At 39.2% G+C, this 19005-nt stretch overlaps 1 protein-coding gene across 1 annotated transcript in view; it reads left to right on the top strand.

The window, feature by feature from the left end:
• Positions 1–17964, top strand: part of LOC120792878 (mucin-2-like) — a 28181-nt gene extending 10217 nt beyond the window's left edge. Inside the window, exons 29-51 of the mRNA XM_040132262.1 lie at positions 113–3181; positions 3816–4742; positions 4879–5448; positions 6217–6447; positions 10105–10245; positions 10315–10343; positions 11104–11275; positions 11404–11648; positions 11820–12003; positions 12159–12351; positions 12449–12627; positions 12734–12803; positions 13531–13670; positions 13766–13797; positions 13886–14054; positions 14568–14672; positions 14796–14836; positions 15089–15211; positions 16002–16100; positions 16213–16341; positions 16924–16963; positions 17498–17621; positions 17787–17964. Of these exons, the coding sequence (XP_039988196.1) occupies positions 113–3181; positions 3816–4742; positions 4879–5448; positions 6217–6447; positions 10105–10245; positions 10315–10343; positions 11104–11275; positions 11404–11648; positions 11820–12003; positions 12159–12351; positions 12449–12627; positions 12734–12803; positions 13531–13670; positions 13766–13797; positions 13886–14054; positions 14568–14672; positions 14796–14836; positions 15089–15211; positions 16002–16100; positions 16213–16341; positions 16924–16963; positions 17498–17621; positions 17787–17964 (7190 nt within the window). The remainder of the gene's footprint in view (positions 1–112; positions 3182–3815; positions 4743–4878; positions 5449–6216; positions 6448–10104; positions 10246–10314; positions 10344–11103; positions 11276–11403; positions 11649–11819; positions 12004–12158; positions 12352–12448; positions 12628–12733; positions 12804–13530; positions 13671–13765; positions 13798–13885; positions 14055–14567; positions 14673–14795; positions 14837–15088; positions 15212–16001; positions 16101–16212; positions 16342–16923; positions 16964–17497; positions 17622–17786) is intronic.
• The last annotated feature ends 1041 nt before the right edge of the window (positions 17965–19005 follow it).

Genomic DNA, 19005 nt, shown 5'->3' with positions numbered 1-19005 from the left:
TTGATGATTTAGTCTTTTACTTTTTTCACAATCACAGAGAAACTGACGACAACAACCACTGAAATGACCATCACAAAAACAAATCAAATGTCTTCCACTCCAAGTGTTACAGCTGAGGCTCCTTCCACAACCACTGTCCATATACCCAGCACAATAAAAAAAACAACCGCTGACTGCTTTGCTTGTAAGTGGTCAGACTGGACGAGCAATCATTACCCTGACCCTACCCCGGAAGGTGGAGATAATGAAACCATACACTCAATTACACATCTAGATCCGAACGTTTGCAGTAAACCTCTGGAAATAGAATGCAGAGCAAAACAATACAGAGATGTATCTTTGAATGACCTAAATCAAAAAGTATCATGCAACACAACAGATGGACTGATCTGTCATAACAAAGATCAAGGTATCCCTCCTATTTGTTTTGACTATGAAATACGAGTCAAATGTTGCATTAACATTTGTACGCCTGAAACCACAGTTACCTCTTCACCGACAACAACCCCCGGAAAATCCACTACAACCTCAGTAACACCAACAGAAAAGAGCAGCACTAGTTCTGCCACAACCACAGAAATACCCACAACAACCACAACCACCAAAAGACCCACAACCACTACAACACCAGCCACAGAAAAACCCACCACACCAACCACAATTATAGGAACTAAAAAACCCACCACAACAACTCCTGAAGTAGTTACAAATACAGTGGGTACAACATCGAAATCCACAGGAAAAGTGGTTAAGATTACAACTGCAACAACCAAAGGAAATCCCACCACAACAGCTACAATCACAGAAAAACCCACCACCACTACAACCACAGTCATAGAAAAATCTACCACAATACCCACAGAAAAGCCCAGTACCTCAGCAACAACAGAAAAACCCATTACCACAACAACCCCCGAATCGACAACAGCCACAGAAAAGCCCAGCACCAAAGCTGCCACGACCACGGAAAAACCAACAGTGACGGAAAAACCCACCACCACTACAACCACAATCACAGAAAAATCCACCACAATACCCACAGAAAAGCCCAGTACCTCAGCAACAACAGAAAAACCCATTCCCACAACAACCCCCGAATCAACAACAGCCACAGAAAAACCCATCACATCAACTACAATCATAGGAATTTCCACCACAACAGCCATAATCACAGAAAAGCCCAGCACCAAAGCTGCCACGACCACGGAAAAACCAACAGTGACGGAAAAACCCACCACCACTACAACCACAATCACAGAAAAATCCACCACAATACCCACAGAAAAGCCCAGTACCTCAGCAACAACAGAAAAACCCATTACCACAACAACCCCCGAATCGACAACAGCAACAGAAAAGCCCAGCACCAAAGCTGCCACGACCACGGAAAAACCAACAGTGACGGAAAAACCCACCACCACTACAACCACAATCACAGAAAAATCCACCACAATACCAACAGAAAAGCCCAGTACCTCAGCAACAACAGAAAAACCCATTCCCACAACAACCCCCGAATCAACAACAGCCACAGAAAAACCCATCACATCAACCACAATCATAGGAACTTCCACCACAACAACCATAATCACAGAAACACCTACCACCTCAGCAATCACAGAAAAGGCAACAACAACAATCACAGAAAAGCCCAGTACTTCAGCAACAACAGAAAAACCCATTACCACAACAACCCCCAAATCGACAACAGCCACAGAAAAGCCCAGCACCAAAGCTGCCACGACCACGGAAAAACCAACAGTAACAGAAAAACCCACCACCACTACTACCACGATCACAGAAAAATCCACCACAATACCCACAGAAAAGCCCAGTACCTCAGCAACAACAGAAAAACCCATTACCACAACAACCCCCAAATCAACAACTGCCACAGAAAAACTCACCACAACACCTGCTGACTGCTTTGCTTGTAAGTGGTCAGACTGGACGAGCAATCATTACCCTGACCCTACCCCGGAGGGTGGAGATAATGAAACCATACACTCAATTACACATCTAGATCCGAGCGTTTGCAGTAAACCTCTGGAAATAGAATGCAGAGCAAAACAATACAGAGATGTATCTTTGAATGACCTAAATCAAAAAGTATCATGCAACACAACAGATGGACTGATCTGTCATAACAAAGATCAAGGTATCCCTCCTATTTGTTTTGACTATGAAATACGAGTCAAATGTTGCATTAACATTTGTACGTCTGAAACCACAGTTACCTCTTCACCGACAACAACCCCCGGAAAATCCACTACAACCTCAGTAACACCAACAGAAAAGAGCAGCACTAGTTCTGCCACAACCACAGAAATACCCACAACAACCACAACCACCAAAAGACCCACAACCACTACAACACCAGCCACAGAAAAACCCACCACACCAACCACAATTATAGGAACTAAAAAACCCACCACAACAACTCCTGAAGTAGTTACAAATACAGTGGGTACAACATCGAAATCCACAGGAAAAGTGGTTAAGATTACAACTGCAACAACCAAAGGAAATCCCACCACAACAGCTACAATCACAGAAAAACCCACCACCAATACAACTACAGTCATAGAAAAATCTACCACAATACCCACAGAAAAGCCCAGTACCTCAGCAACAACAGAAAAACCCATTACCACAACAACCCCCGAATCGACAACAGCCACAGAAAAGCCCAGCACCAAAGCTGCCACGACCACGGAAAAACCAACAGTGACGGAAAAACCCACCACCACTACAACCACAATCACAGAAAAATCCACCACAATACCCACAGAAAAGCCCAGTACCTCAGCAACAACAGAAAAACCCATTCCCACAACAACCCCCGAATCAACAACAGCCACAGAAAAACCCATCACATCAACTACAATCATAGGAATTTCCACCACAACAGCCATAATCACAGAAAAGCCCAGCACCAAAGCTGCCACGACCACGGAAAAACCAACAGTGACGGAAAAACCCACCACCACTACAACCACAATCACAGAAAAATCCACCACCACTACAACCACAATCACAGAAAAATCCACCACAATACCCACAGAAAAGCCCAGTACCTCAGCAACAACAGAAAAACCCATTACCACAACAACCCCCGAATCAACACAAGCCACAGAAAAACTCACCACAACACCTGCTGACTGCTTTGAACTTGTAAGTGGTCAGACTGAAATCATTACCACCACTACCACCCCTACAGAAAGAGAATCAGAATACATACAGACAAGACACCCAGATCCACAGCTAACAAAGAAAAAACACCAAACCAACCAAAACAGAAAAAAAACAACAAAAGCAAAAAAAAATCCCAGAAATGAAAAAAAAAAAAATCATGCAACAACAACAAAACACTGTCACAACAAAACCCAACCCAACCTCTCCCTCCCTCTTTGAAAAACATACAAAAATGAAAATGAACGTTGCACATTTGTTTGCCCACAAAAAACAGCCAAAAACTCTTCACACACCAACCCCCAACAAAAAACCAAAAATCAAAACACCAACCACACCAACACAAAGCAAAAGAACAGCCACACTTGTGACCACACCCAACCAACAACAACCACAACCACACCCACAAAACCTACAAACCCACAAACACACAAACCAACCACATCACCACCACCACCCACACCACACCAACTAAAACCCAACAACAAATAAGTTACAATAAAAACAAATTACACAATCAAAAAAACTCAAAAAACAACAAATTAGAAGATCTGTCAAACAAAAAGAAACCAAACACAATCCCATCAACTAACCAAATAAACCCACAACCAATACAAAATCAGTCACACCAATAACAAACAGCACCCACAGAAAAGCCCAGTACCTCAGCAACAACAGAAAAACCCATTACCACAACAACCCCCGAATCGACAACAGCCACAGAAAAGCCCAGCACCAAAGCTGCCACGACCACGGAAAAACCAACAGTGACGGAAAAACCCACCACCACTACAACCACAATCACAGAAAAATCCACCACAATACCCACAGAAAAGCCCAGTACCTCAGCAACAACAGAAAAACCCATTCCCACAACAACCCCCGAATCAACAACAGCCACAGAAAAACCCATCACATCAACTACAATCATAGGAATTTCCACCACAACAGCCATAATCACAGAAAAGCCCAGCACCAAAGCTGCCACGACCACGGAAAAACCAACAGTGACGGAAAAACCCACCACCACTACAACCACAATCACAGAAAAATCCACCACAATACCCACAGAAAAGCCCAGTACCTCAGCAACAACAGAAAAACCCATTACCACAACAACCCCCGAATCGACAACAGCAACAGAAAAGCCCAGCACCAAAGCTGCCACGACCACGGAAAAACCAACAGTGACGGAAAAACCCACCACCACTACAACCACAATCACAGAAAAATCCACCACAATACCAACAGAAAAGCCCAGTACCTCAGCAACAACAGAAAAACCCATTCCCACAACAACCCCCGAATCAACAACAGCCACAGAAAAACCCATCACATCAACCACAATCATAGGAACTTCCACCACAACAACCATAATCACAGAAACACCTACCACCTCAGCAATCACAGAAAAGGCAACAACAACAATCACAGAAAAGCCCAGTACTTCAGCAACAACAGAAAAACCCATTACCACAACAACCCCCAAATCGACAACAGCCACAGAAAAGCCCAGCACCAAAGCTGCCACGACCACGGAAAAACCAACAGTAACAGAAAAACCCACCACCACTACTACCACGATCACAGAAAAATCCACCACAATACCCACAGAAAAGCCCAGTACCTCAGCAACAACAGAAAAACCCATTACCACAACAACCCCCAAATCAACAACTGCCACAGAAAAACTCACCACAACACCTGCTGACTGCTTTGCTTGTAAGTGGTCAGACTGGACGAGCAATCATTACCCTGACCCTACCCCGGAGGGTGGAGATAATGAAACCATACACTCAATTACACATCTAGATCCGAGCGTTTGCAGTAAACCTCTGGAAATAGAATGCAGAGCAAAACAATACAGAGATGTATCTTTGAATGACCTAAATCAAAAAGTATCATGCAACACAACAGATGGACTGATCTGTCATAACAAAGATCAAGGTATCCCTCCTATTTGTTTTGACTATGAAATACGAGTCAAATGTTGCATTAACATTTGTACGTCTGAAACCACAGTTACCTCTTCACCGACAACAACCCCCGGAAAATCCACTACAACCTCAGTAACACCAACAGAAAAGAGCAGCACTAGTTCTGCCACAACCACAGAAATACCCACAACAACCACAACCACCAAAAGACCCACAACCACTACAACACCAGCCACAGAAAAACCCACCACACCAACCACAATTATAGGAACTAAAAAACCCACCACAACAACTCCTGAAGTAGTTACAAATACAGTGGGTACAACATCGAAATCCACAGGAAAAGTGGTTAAGATTACAACTGCAACAACCAAAGGAAATCCCACCACAACAGCTACAATCACAGAAAAACCCACCACCAATACAACTACAGTCATAGAAAAATCTACCACAATACACAGAAAAAGCCCAGTACTCAGCAACAACAGAAAAAACCATTACCCACAACAACCCGAACCCCGACAACAGCCACAGAAAGCCAGCACACCAAGCACGCACCGACCGAAAAAACCAAAACAGTGGAAAAATCTACCACAATACCCACAGAAAAAAGCAGTACCCTCAAAAACAACAGAAAACCCATTACCAACACAACCCCCGAATCAACAACAGCAGCAGAAAAAGCCCAGCACCAAAGCTGCTACCACGAAAAAAAAACCAACAGGAAAACCCACCACCACTACAACCACAATCACAGAAAAATCCACCACAATACCCACAGAAAAGCCCAGTACCTCAGCAACAACAGAAAAACCCATTCCCACAACAACCCCCGAATCAACAACAGCCACAGAAAAACCCATCACATCAACTACAATCATAGGAATTTCCACCACAACAGCCATAATCACAGAAAAGCCCAGCACCAAAGCTGCCACGACCACGGAAAAACCAACAGTGACGGAAAAACCCACCACCACTACAACCACAATCACAGAAAAATCCACCACAATACCAACAGAAAAGCCCAGTACCTCAGCAACAACAGAAAAACCCATTCCCACAACAACCCCCGAATCGACAACAGCCACAGAAAAGCCCAGCACCAAAGCTGCCACGACCACGGAAAAACCAACAGTGACGGAAAAACCCACCACCACTACAACCACAATCACAGAAAAATCCACCACAATACCCACAGAAAAGCCCAGTACCTCAGCAACAACAGAAAAACCCATTCCCACAACAACCCCCGAATCAACCCATTCCACCTCAGCAATCACAGAAAAGGCAACAACAACAATCACAGAAAAGCCCAGTACCTCAGCAACAACAGAAAAACCCATTCCCACAACAACCCCCGAATCAACAACAGCCACAGAAAAACCCATCACATCAACTACAATCATAGGAACTTCCACCACAACAGCCATAATCACAGAAACACCTACCACCTCAGCAATCACAGAAAAGGCAACAACAACAATCACAGAAAAGCCCAGTACTTCAGCAACAACAGAAAAACCCACTCCCACAACAACCCCCAAATCAACAACAGCCACCCCAGTACCCATGACGAAATCCAACACAACAGTGCAAAGCACAGTAAAGCCCACCACCTTGGCAACAACAGAAAAGGCAACTGCTACTTCCAGAATCACGGAAAAACCCACAACCACAACGAAGGCGACCACAGAAACACCAACCATTACTTCTGAAAAGATCAGTACAGCCACAGGAAAGCCTACTACCCCAGCATCAACGACAGAAAAGCCCACTGTTGAAACTCCAACTGTAACACCTTCAACTCGTCAGTCTTCAGCATCTGGGAGAACAACTTTATGTTTTTGCAAGTACATGGATCAGATCTTCTCTCCTGGTAAGCAAAGTGCTAATGTCATCAGTTGTTCTTCTAATCATCATTATCATGTTTTGGTCATACAGTAGTTACACCTGTCCTTACAATGCAAATAACCACCTAAAATGTGAGGTGTTTATTCTCTTTGGTCAAATCCTGTTTGCATCAAGAGCCATTATCAGAGTCCACTTTCTGAGTTTGTCTGCATTTCTTTTGATCCTTGGAAAACTCTCTAAATATTTAAAATGGGGTAAAAATTATGTGCATATAGGTAGCATATGCATGTCAACACACACAATCTGGAAAGGGATTTTCATCCTCATCTATGCAATAGTAACTATTAATGTTTAACCTTCACAGTGGAAGGATAAGTGACCACAGTCAGCAAGTTTGGTCAACACGTCATCCCTACTGGTGCTGTGGACGAAAATATGCACCAATCAGAAAAATATTTTTATATTGTTGAATTATTTATGATTATTCTGAACATGGATCCAAACATAGACTTCATATTCAAGTATCCACTTTGAAAACTTGGGGGCAGGAGGGAGGAAAGAGAACATAGCACAGTACAGGTACCACATAAAAATATATAATAATAATGAGACTAATAATAAATTTAATAATTATAATAATCGGGTGAATGATAATTCTAATAAAACAAAATATAATAATAGTAATGATAATCATAATAGTTGAAGCAGTGGGTGTTGAGCAGGATCATGGGGGCAGTAGGTGGTTTGCAGTCACAGATCCAGACTCTGCAGCACCAGGGGCAGAAATACCTGCAGAAAGCGACAGGAGGAGAAAGGAGAGAGACAAGAGAGCACAACACTATGGGAGGGAGAAGTCAAGTTAGTAACAGATGGAGAGGAAGAGGAGGAGAGAGGAGCTCTTTGCATCGTGGGAATTCCAACGGCAGTCTAGGCCTATAGCAGTATAACTAGGGGGTGATTCAAGCCAAGCCTGAGCTAGCCCTAACTATAAGCTTTATCAAAAAGGAAGGTTTTAAACCTACTCTTAATTCTGGAGAGGGTGTCTGCCTCCTGGACCCAAACTGGAAGATGGTTCCACAGTAGAGGAGCCTGATAACTGAAGTCTCTGCCTCCCACTCTACTTTTGGAGACTCTACGAACCACAAGCAAGCTTGAATTCTGGGAGTGCAGTGTTCTACTGGGGTAATAGGGTGCTATGAGATATTATTAAGATATGATGGTGCCAGAACATTAAGGGTTTTGTAGGTGAGGATGAGGATTTTAAATTCTATTCTGAATTTTACAGGGAGCCAATGCAGAGAAGCTAACAGAGTAGAAATAGGATCTCTTTTCCTAGTTCCTGACAGTACTTGCGCTGCAGGATTCTGGATCAGCTGGAGAGTCTTTAGAGATTTGATGGGACAGCCTGATAATAAGGAGTTGCAATAATCCAGCCTAGAGGTAACGAAAGCAAGGACTACTTTTTATGCTTCTTTTTGAGACAGGATGTGCCTGATTTTTGCAATGTTACGTAGGTGGAAAAAGGGCAGTCCTTGAAGTCTGTTTTATGTGGGAGTTAAAGGACATATCCTGATCAAAGAGAACTCTGAGATTGTGGTGCTGGAGGCCTGGGCAATGCTATCTCGAGTAACTATATCATTAGGTAATGTGTTTCTGAGGTGTTGGGGGCCAAATACAATAACTTCAGTTTTGTCTGAGTTTAAAAGCACAGTAAATGCAGCACTAAGATCGAACAAGACAAGTACAGAGACAAGCCCTTTGTCCAATTGCAATTAGAAGGTCATTTGAAACTTTCCCATGTTTTTCTGGGCTATGATGCACTCTAAACCCTGACTGGAAATCCCCCTAATTATTATTATGTAGAAAGTCAAACAACTTGTTGGCAACAGCTTTCTCAAGGATCTTAGAGTGAAAGTTAAGACTAGATATGGGTCTATAGTTGGCTAAAACATCTGGATAAAGAGTATGCTTTTTAAGAAGAGGTTTAACTGGGACTGTGGTACATAGCCTGTTAATAAAGACATATTGATTATATTTTATAAGGAGGTGCTAACTAAGGGTAAAACTTCCCCTTTAGTTGGCGAAGGTTGGGAGAAAAACTATCTAAGTATATATCAGATTTTACAGCTGTTTCTAAGGTTCCTGTGTTTGAAGATAAATCGGTGCTGGTTGAGGGTAGGAGGTGGTGAATTTTGTCTCTAATAGTTAGAATTCTATCATTAAAGAAGCTCATGAAATCATCACTACTGAGAGCTATAGGAATACATGGATCAATGGAGCTATGATTCTCTGTCTACAGTGCTGAAAAGAAACCTAGGGTTGTTTTTATTTTCATCTATTGAAGATGAGTAATAGGCTGCTCTGGCATTACAGAGAGCCTTCCTATATGTTTTAAGACGATCATGCCAAGCTAAGCGGGATTTTTCCAGTTTGGTAGAATGCAATATCGTTTCAAATTTAGCTTTAGTAGTTTGCTTTAATATGTGGGATTGGGAGTTAAACCATGGAGCTAGCCTCCTTTGTTTTATTAGCTTCTTTTTCAGAGGGGCAAGAGAGTCAAGTGTCCTTCTCATTGAGCCTGCAGCACTATCAACAAGATGGTCAATTTGGGAGGGACTAAAGTTAGCATAGGAGTCCTCTGTTATATTAAAACATTGCAGTGAATTAAGTGCTGATGGAATCACTTCCTTAAATTTAGTTACAGCACTATCAGATAGACATCTAGAAAATACATTTTTGCCTAATGGTGTGTAGTCAAGTAATAGGAATTTAAGTTACCAAACAATGGTCTGATAAAAGGATTCTGTAGAAAAACTATTAAATGTTCAATTTCAATGCCCTAATCCAGAACTAGGTTGAGGGTGTGGTTAAGAGAGTGAGTGGGTTTATTTACCCTCTGAGTGAAGTCAATTGAGTCCAATAATGAGATAAACGCAGCGCTAAGGCTATCATTATCAACGTCCACATGAATAATGAAATCGCCTACTAAAATTACTTCATCTGTACTAAGGACTTGATAAAAACTTGATAAAAACTCATAAAAAGACAACTATAACCCTTTTGTTTTGTTTTCCTCATTGGTCATTTGATCTAACACCGTTGTGTTTTTTTCCCCATATAGGTAGCTTCATGTACAATAAGACTGATGGAGCAGGCTGGTGTTTCACTGCATACTGCAGTTTAACATGCAGTGTTGAGAAGCTTGCTAGACCATGTCACTCCACTACTCCACCAGCACCTACCACCACCACATCAAACTCTGGCACTACAACACAAATTGGCTCAACAGCAGTCACTACAATTACAGTATCCACAGTGAAGCCTGTCAAAGACTGTTCATATCTAAAGCCACCTAGAAAGGTATTTGAATTCAGTTAAATGCTGTAAAGTGAATGAGTTTATTATACCTATGCTGCATACTGCCATTGGTGTTTTGAGTTGTCAATGAACATATCAACAGTAGAAGGTAACAACGCTTTATAAATTCAACACACAATTACTGATTCATTTAGATTCCTCCAATATCTTCACATTATAACATCTGCCCTTTATTTTCCCACCCTCACTGGTAAAAGTCTACAGTAGTGCGTTAATGAAAGAGAACTCTGTAATATCATCAGCCATCTTTTCCCAGTATTTGGAGTACATTATAACAAAGGCCAGTTGTTGTTTTATTTATTTTAATTTCATTTATTAAGGTCCCAGTTATCTTAATCAAAACTGACGCCGTTCTTCCAGAGGTCAAATCATACAATTAACAGACAACATAAAAACACATTCAGACACACCATAAGAACTCACAACATACACAACCAGACAGAGGTATTAATACATAAACAAATAAATAAACAACCAAACAAATAGCTCCAACAAATACAAGTTTCTACAGTTAAGTAGTATAACATTTCTAAGTAACTCATGTCACTAAAGAACATAACACCTGTACATACTGCATTTCAGCTTAGTATTATATCAATGAAAAATTAATTCCTTGTTTCCTGAATTTCATAAAGTATAGATATATATGTTATAAAATTTGCATGTGTGCACCTGAGGGGCTCAACATAATATTTCTTTTGCTATTAGTAGATTACTAAAAGTACTACTTTGACATTTACAGGATGGCGAGTCGTGGAAGCCAAACAACTGTACCACAGAAACATGTTATGATGGTAGAGTAATCACAGAACATGTACCATGTAAACCAGTGACCATGCCTGTATGTGAAAATGGGCACACACCAGTTACGGTCTATGATGAAGCAGGCTGCTGTTTTCACTATGACTGTAGATGTAAGCTCAAATGACATCATTTAAAATTTCAAGCAGCATCTTAAAACTGCTGCACATATAGGCAAAATGCAATATATACAATTTTCTCTGATATAACATGCAGTGTCATCTCAATCTAATATTTGCAGGTGTTTGCACTGGCTGGGGAGATCCTCATTATGTGACATTTGATGGTCAATATTACAGCTTCCAGCATAACTGCACATATGACCTGGTCAAGGAGATCATTCCCCGACACAATTTTAGGATTAGTATCGACAATGAAAACTGTGGTGCCTTTGGAGCTGTGACCTGTGCTAAAGCCTTGATCGTGTATTACAAAGAGTATAAAATTATTCTCACACAGGAGAGAAGCCCAAAGACAGTAAACATGGTAACTATCACCACAACCAACTATCTTATCTTATTCAAATTATTTTACTTGAATATATTTAAATGACATGCAAAGATAATCTGAAGCAAATGCTTTGGCTTGTTTTATGTTTTGTTGATACAAAGAAAACTAAGGTCTATAGAAACACTTACAAATGTTGCAATTATTTAGGTGTACATCAACGGCAAGCAGATATTCCCAACCTACTCTAATAAGGACTTCATCATTACAAGTACAGCAATTGAGCTGCTTTTGAGAATCCCGGCAATTGACGCGGTTGTGATGTTCAAAGGACTTTTATTCAGCGTTGAATTGCCATTTTCCCTTTTCCACGGCAACACAGAGGGACAGTGTGGTAAGCTGATAATCGTGTTGAAAAGCAAATAAGGCTGTATGTTACATTCATAGATGAAAACAGTGCTAGATTAAATATGAAAGTGCCAATGGATGTACCAAATGCAGTAACATGTGAGTTTTAATAGCTGTCATGTTTATCTCTATCTTCACAAGGTACCTGTGACAATAACAGGAAAAATGACTGCAGGTTACCAAATGGCCAGATTCATCCCTCATGCTCTGAGATGGGACATTATTGGCATGTATCCGATATTAAAAAGCCATATTGTAAGAACCCGCCTGTTCCAGTAACGCCAGGACCTCCACCAATCTGCAAACCTGATATCTGCGAAATTTTGATGAGCAAGTAAGAATTTACAGAATAAACATGAACACAATATGTCAGTTCATTCTGCAGTATCACATGTTGTAACACCTTACTTTGTTTTGATTTTTACATTAAGGGTGTTTGAGAAATGCCACAAGGTAATCGCACCACACCCCTTTTATGAGGCCTGTAAGTTTGATGATTGTCACGTTCCAAATTCCAACATGGGTTGTGCCAGTCTGGAGGCGTATGCCATTATGTGTACTGAAGCATCTGTCTGTGTAGCTTGGAGGAATGCTACGAATGGACAGTGTGGTAGGACAATTTTGTATCAGTAGAAAGCAAACAATGTTAATGTCCAGATGTCCAGATTACCTTGTTTAATCATTTTGATGTTTAAATTCCCTTTCTCTTACTGTAGAGTTTAAATGTCCAGAAAATAAAGTCTACAAGCCTTGTGGGCCAACTATTGTATCAACTTGCAATGCAAGGTAATTACTCTGTTGTATTTATATAATATCACAAATTAAATAATGTCAGCAGCTTGTAATTTAACAGGAGTAAGTTTCTACAGCCATGCTACCAGCTCTGAGAGGCTGTGCTTAGGTTGACCTGAATGTAGATGTCAGAATGCTAACATGCTCTCAGTGACAGTGTCAACATGGTGTTGTTAAGCAGATATCACCATCTTAATTTACCGCGTTAACATGCTAACATTTAATAATTTAGTTAGAGTGAAATACAAAGTATGGCTAAAGCTGATGGGAATGTACAGAGTTTAAAGGTACTTGGTCATAAACCAAAGTACTGGACGAATTCAAATTTTGAGGTAATGAGGGTGATAACAAATAGATAACAAATTAAGCGATTAGCAAAGGGATTACAGTTGATCCTGAGGGGGGCGTGAATGTCTGTACCAAATGTCATGGCAATCTATCCAATATTTGTTGAGACATTTCCCTGAAAACCACAAATGTGAACCTCATGGTGGCACCAAAGGAAAAGTCATAGGATCACCAAAGTCATTAGGCTTCATCCTCTGGGGAAAAGGAATGTCTGTACAAAATTACATGGCACTCAATCAAATAGCTGGTGATATATTTCAGTAGTATATTTCAATCAATACTTTGTGTCTGCTCTGCATTATACACATCATTTGTCATTTTATTTATGAAAATATTATGTGTGTTTTTCACCAACACTTGTCTTCATATTTAGATACAATGAGAAGTATGCACAACAGATCCAGGGAGAAAAAGCCGACCAGATTACAAATAGTAATCGATTCACTGAGGGATGCTTCTGCCCAGAGGGGATGACTTTGTTCAGTTCAAAATCTGATGTTTGTGTTACCTCCTGTAAGAGCATTTACTCTGGTGAAGAAAAATAAAATTATTTGTAAATGAATGAATGAATGAATGTACAGGTAAACTCGTTGTTTTTATTTTTGAAGGTTGTGCTGGACCTGATGGCAAACCTAAAGAGGTAAATGCTACATTACATGAATCATTTTCATTATTCACAGTGTATTTGTGACTGTTAAGACAATAATTCTGTTCCATCACTCAAACAGTTTGGTGAGACCTGGCAGAGTGGCTGTCAGCAGTGTGTTTGTGATGAGGACACTCTGGGTGTTGAGTGTAAACCTCTCACATGTCCCACTCAAGAACCAATTCACTGTACCAAGGAAGGTGAGGTGTTGGTGAACCGCACAGTGGACTGCTGTGAGAGACTGACATGTGGTGAGTGATTTAAGACACCATTCCTACATCTGCTGACATAATGTTTAAACTGAAATGTGTAGGATAAAAATGTAAAAACAGTTTTTTAAAAGGTCAGTTTAATCATCACAGGTAGTACTGCTCAGCGGTTCTGGGGCCTGACCCATACTAGGGACTAAAAGAAGCATATCTTGGCCTCTGCTGCAATGATTTTCAAGCTATTTTTAAGAGTTGGTTTTGTTGTATATATAGTAATAACTGGCTAGGAAAGTAATTTGAATATACTGTGTGATTAAATGTAGCAGTATCTTCTATTTACTCATTTTAATCAATGAAATATGATCATGTCACTTATTCTGCAATTAAAAGATTTTTCACAATTAGGAGACCCATTTTTATTTTAAGTTATGTTGCAAGTAATCACCTATTCTCCATCTGCTGTCTGACTAATGTCGGTTACTCTAACTAACAATCTTGGATTCATTTTATGCTTCACTCACCAACCCTGGAATTTTCTCACTTTTCATCCAACAGAATGTGATAAGAACCGCTGCTCAATGCCGACAAAGAAGTGTGAAACAGGATTTGAGTTAGACGTCCACACCTCGAATGATAGTTGTTGCCCCTCTTATACCTGTGGTAGGTTCTGCATAAAGGTTTCACTTACATTTACTTATATTATTAGTGTGTGAAAAACTTATTAACTAAACTAAGCATAAGGCTTTGATGTGATCGTAATTGTTAACATTTTTTTTACTCAAGTACCCAAAGGCGTCTGCGTCTTCAATGATACTGAATACAAGGTAAGTAATAACATACCGTATGTATTTTAAATTTGCATTATTTAGAGTATACCTGCTTCTGAAAGTGTTTCTACAACTCTTTAAATTTATCAGTCTATAAATTAAAGATAATCTTAGGAATAAATGTTGAATATATTGCACAATTCTTCTTTATTTTCACCCTGTAGTCAGAATGGAGTGACATGTTTACGTGATTTGTTTTGCTGACCTTTATATGAAATTGGCTAAGACTTTACATTTTAATATTTACAGCCCAATATGGATTTCTTTTCAAGACCATGTGAAACCTGCAGCTGTACTGAAACTCAGGATCCCAACAGCAAGCTGAATCTCTTTGTGTGTCATGAGATATTATGTCTCATACATTGTCCAGAGGTACTTTTGCATGGAAATAATAAGAGTATTGCAGTTTTTAATAATTTGAATTTAAAGCCAATAAAGTTATATATTGTACAAATATATTTAACATGACAGCACATGGTAAATCTAGGGGAACTCACTCATATGCTTTACTTCCAGAAATCTGCAAGAAGTGTATTGCTGATCTGTGTAACAGGTGTTGATGCTTAGACTTTGTGCACAGGATGGTTATTTTGAAGATGTAAATTTTGAAAATGTGGGTGTTTACTCATGATACCATTGCTTATGAAGTTACTCTAAATTACAAAACTGATATTTTTTCACTCATCCATGTCATGTCTAGTAAACAGTTAAGCAGATCCTTTGTTTTACTTGCTCAGGTTTGAGACATCTCATCTCTTCAGTACAATGGAAATGAATAGAATTTAGTTTGGGGTGCTGCTGAAGAAGCCGTCCACTGCTGACTGTCTTTTCTTTGACATTGTCTCTGGAAATTAACTTTTTTTTTTTTTTATGAAATATTTTTGTATTTTGAGCACCACAAACTTAATTGCTATCACTCAGTTTGGGTGGCAGCACAAATCTCAGAGATGGATATCTCAAACCTTTGCACATGAAACTAATACTATCACAATGGCTTGATTCCACCTGCGGGTAATAAGAAAATGTGTTTTCTTTTTGTTATTTGGATAAAACTATCCTGACAAGTGAAAGTATTCTGTAAATACTACTAGTTACTAATTATGTATGAAATTTAATTGGTTGAAGTTGCAGGCCATAATGATTTGTGCCTTCTTTCAAATAGGGCTATGTGTATGAAAAAAAACCTGGACAATGTTGTGGATCATGTAAAAAGACAAGCTGTATTTTGGAGTTGCCAGGCTTCTTTCCCATAATTATTCATGTAAGTAAAGTGTAATGGAAACATATTCAGAATCTGTGTCTCCAACCTTAAATTGTGTTACTAGTTACAACTGTTTGTGTTTACTAACTGACCACTTCTGCTCTTCTATCAGCCCTCTCAGTCTTGGTCACCACCAGATGACAACTGTACCAAGTATGACTGCCAAAAGGTGAAGGATGAGTTTGTAGTCTCTAAAATCCAGACAACATGTCCTGAATTTTATCCAGAGAACTGCATTCCTGTGAGTATAATCCAGTCCTCAAAGGAGCATAAATTCTTATTTCTAAATATCTTTGTTAATAACTCTGAACATATTCTGACACATCATACATTTCAATTTACATCCAAACTGTATCTCAAACAATTCCTAATTTGCTTTTGTCAAATGGAATAACAAGATTTAGGGTCTAGTTTTTCTATTTCTTAATTTTTGCTTTACATTGATAGCATTTACTATACCTTTCTGAAATCAGACTTTTGATTCAGGCTAATTAGTCTAATAAACACATAATAAATCACTTGAAGGTTTTAAATGTATTTGAATTGTATAGAAGGCCAACTTTGGCACTGCAAGCCAAATAAAAATAAATATATCTGTAAATGTGCTGAAATGATAAATACTTTGAGCTAAAGTATATGGTTAGAGAAAAATGAGGCACATAAATACACCAAATGTGCTCAAATATACAAATAGATAGTGAAGAGCAAATAACTTTATATCGCCTTGAGCAAAAGCAACATTAATACAAGTGACTTGTGTGACTGTATATCTGTCAGTGTTGTACATCTCCATACTTTACAATCCATATTGTCTATATTACAGGGAACTGAACAAACTGAAAAGAATGGTTGTTGCAAAACCTGTAAGTATTAGCCGATAAAATCATATTACACACTACATTTCAGTCACCTTTCTTTAAAATGCAGTTGTTCACACAAATACATCTTTATGAACTTCACCCCCAGCTTGTAAAAGTAATGGTTTCATAATTAGTATAATTCCACTGGCAAGTGAGCCCTTGGTACTTGCAAGATTTTTTCAAGTGAGGAGGTAAATTTTTTCTAGGGTCCACTGTTACTTGTAGAATGTGTCAGAAGTAGCAAGAAAGATAATGTGTCCATGATAAATGGTCTCAGACTGATACTTAAATGCCCATTTGGGTAATATATCTACATATTTTGTGGTCAGTCAAAACCTATAATACTGTTTTTACATTAACAACAGCCTGACCAGAAATCTTTCGTAATGGTTCAAAAGCTAAACCTTTAAATTACCTCTCCACATATTAGATGTTTTGTTTGATTTTGTCACTGAAATGAAAATGTACCTACGGTTGTGTGCTACACGTAATTTTTGTAGAAAGATTTAAAAAAAACAATTAATGTGTCATTCGCAGGTACTCCTCGTTACAGCTGTCAACTGAAAAGGAACACCACCTATATGCAGACAAAGAATTGCAAGTCAGTTGTGCCAGTGGAAATTACATCCTGTGAAGGATCCTGTGGAGCATCCTCATCAATGTAAGCTTCATTAGAAAGTATCTTTGGGATATACAGTTCAAACTACCAACTCAATCATGCTAAAATCACCGCTTAACGTGAATGGGAATGAGTGGCAGGATAAATGTTTGTTTACACTGAACAGCAGATGACCGACAATGATCCTGTCTGAAACTTTATTTACAGGTACTCTGCGGAGAGCAACAATTTTATGCATTCCTGCAAATGCTGTCAAGAAATGGCCACCAGTAAGAAGGAGGTGGAGATGATCTGCTCTGATGACAGCAGGATAAAACACTCCTACATTTCAGTTGACAAGTGCGGCTGCCAAGTCGCCAAGTGTACTAAGAACACCACAGACTGATATAAAAATTTTGAAACTGAAAACTAATCTGACTAAAGTACTTTTATAAACGTTAACAATTCCTTTCCAAAAAGTATAAGAGAATCAAGATTCAATACATTAAAGCCACCAAAGACACACCTCTGTGCATTAGCTGAAGGCATGCACCTGAGAACAGTCCAGTATAGGATATATTAGCGCAGATTAGTAAAATGTTTAAAACAGCAGCCTGGAAATTTTTTCATCCAAAAAAAGCATTACTTTGAGTCTATACACCTTTGTGATTTATGTCCTTAAAGCTAAATGATGATAAAAAGTTTCCTACACTTCTGGCTTTGTACTTTCAGGATAACTGTCATCATTTTCTCATTTATTGAAAGGGATACGGGTCCACATAGTGCCTCATGATGACAGTATATGTTGGTGCCATGGTCTCTTCTCGCTTTTGAAGCGGTATTCCTTTTTTCAGACTTTATGATATGGTGTTTCAGAGGGTCTTCCTTTTATCGTAAATGACCTGAGAGATAAAACACACATGAGTGGCTTCAGATATACAGTACACTTCACCTTTCTTTGCTATTGAAAAAGAGTTATATATTTTTATATTTGTGGTCAAATCTGGAAGATTCAAAGCACGGATTTGAATTTTAAATGATTGTTGATCATTACCTCTAACAGAACCATCATCATTGATAATCTCATAATTCACTTAACATATAAAGCAAAGATTATCCAAGACTATCTTTTTCCGACATCTGATGTGTCACATTTCCGTCAAATCTGAATGTCTTCAGTGTCATTAAAACTCACAAGTTTACTGATGATCATGTCTTCTGGTTTTTTATTTCTTGGGTATTTCTTATGTAGATTTGACTTGAAGTGTTTGAATGATACTGGGCCGGTATTAAGCAGAATCTCATAATTTCAAGAAAAATTATATTTCATTTGCCTATGGCAGTGAACCATCAGTTTTATATATATTATTTCATACATATTAGATTAGTTAACCAATCACATTCAACAACCATGCCTGTAGGTAAATATCCAGGTTAAAGTCAGCTG

The sequence above is a fragment of the Xiphias gladius genome, chromosome 8, assembly GCF_016859285.1.
Source record: "Xiphias gladius isolate SHS-SW01 ecotype Sanya breed wild chromosome 8, ASM1685928v1, whole genome shotgun sequence".
Taxonomy (NCBI): Eukaryota; Metazoa; Chordata; class Actinopteri; order Istiophoriformes; family Xiphiidae; genus Xiphias; species Xiphias gladius.
The sequence above is the reverse complement of the archived record's forward strand: the minus strand, read 5'-3'. Positions and strand labels throughout refer to the sequence as shown.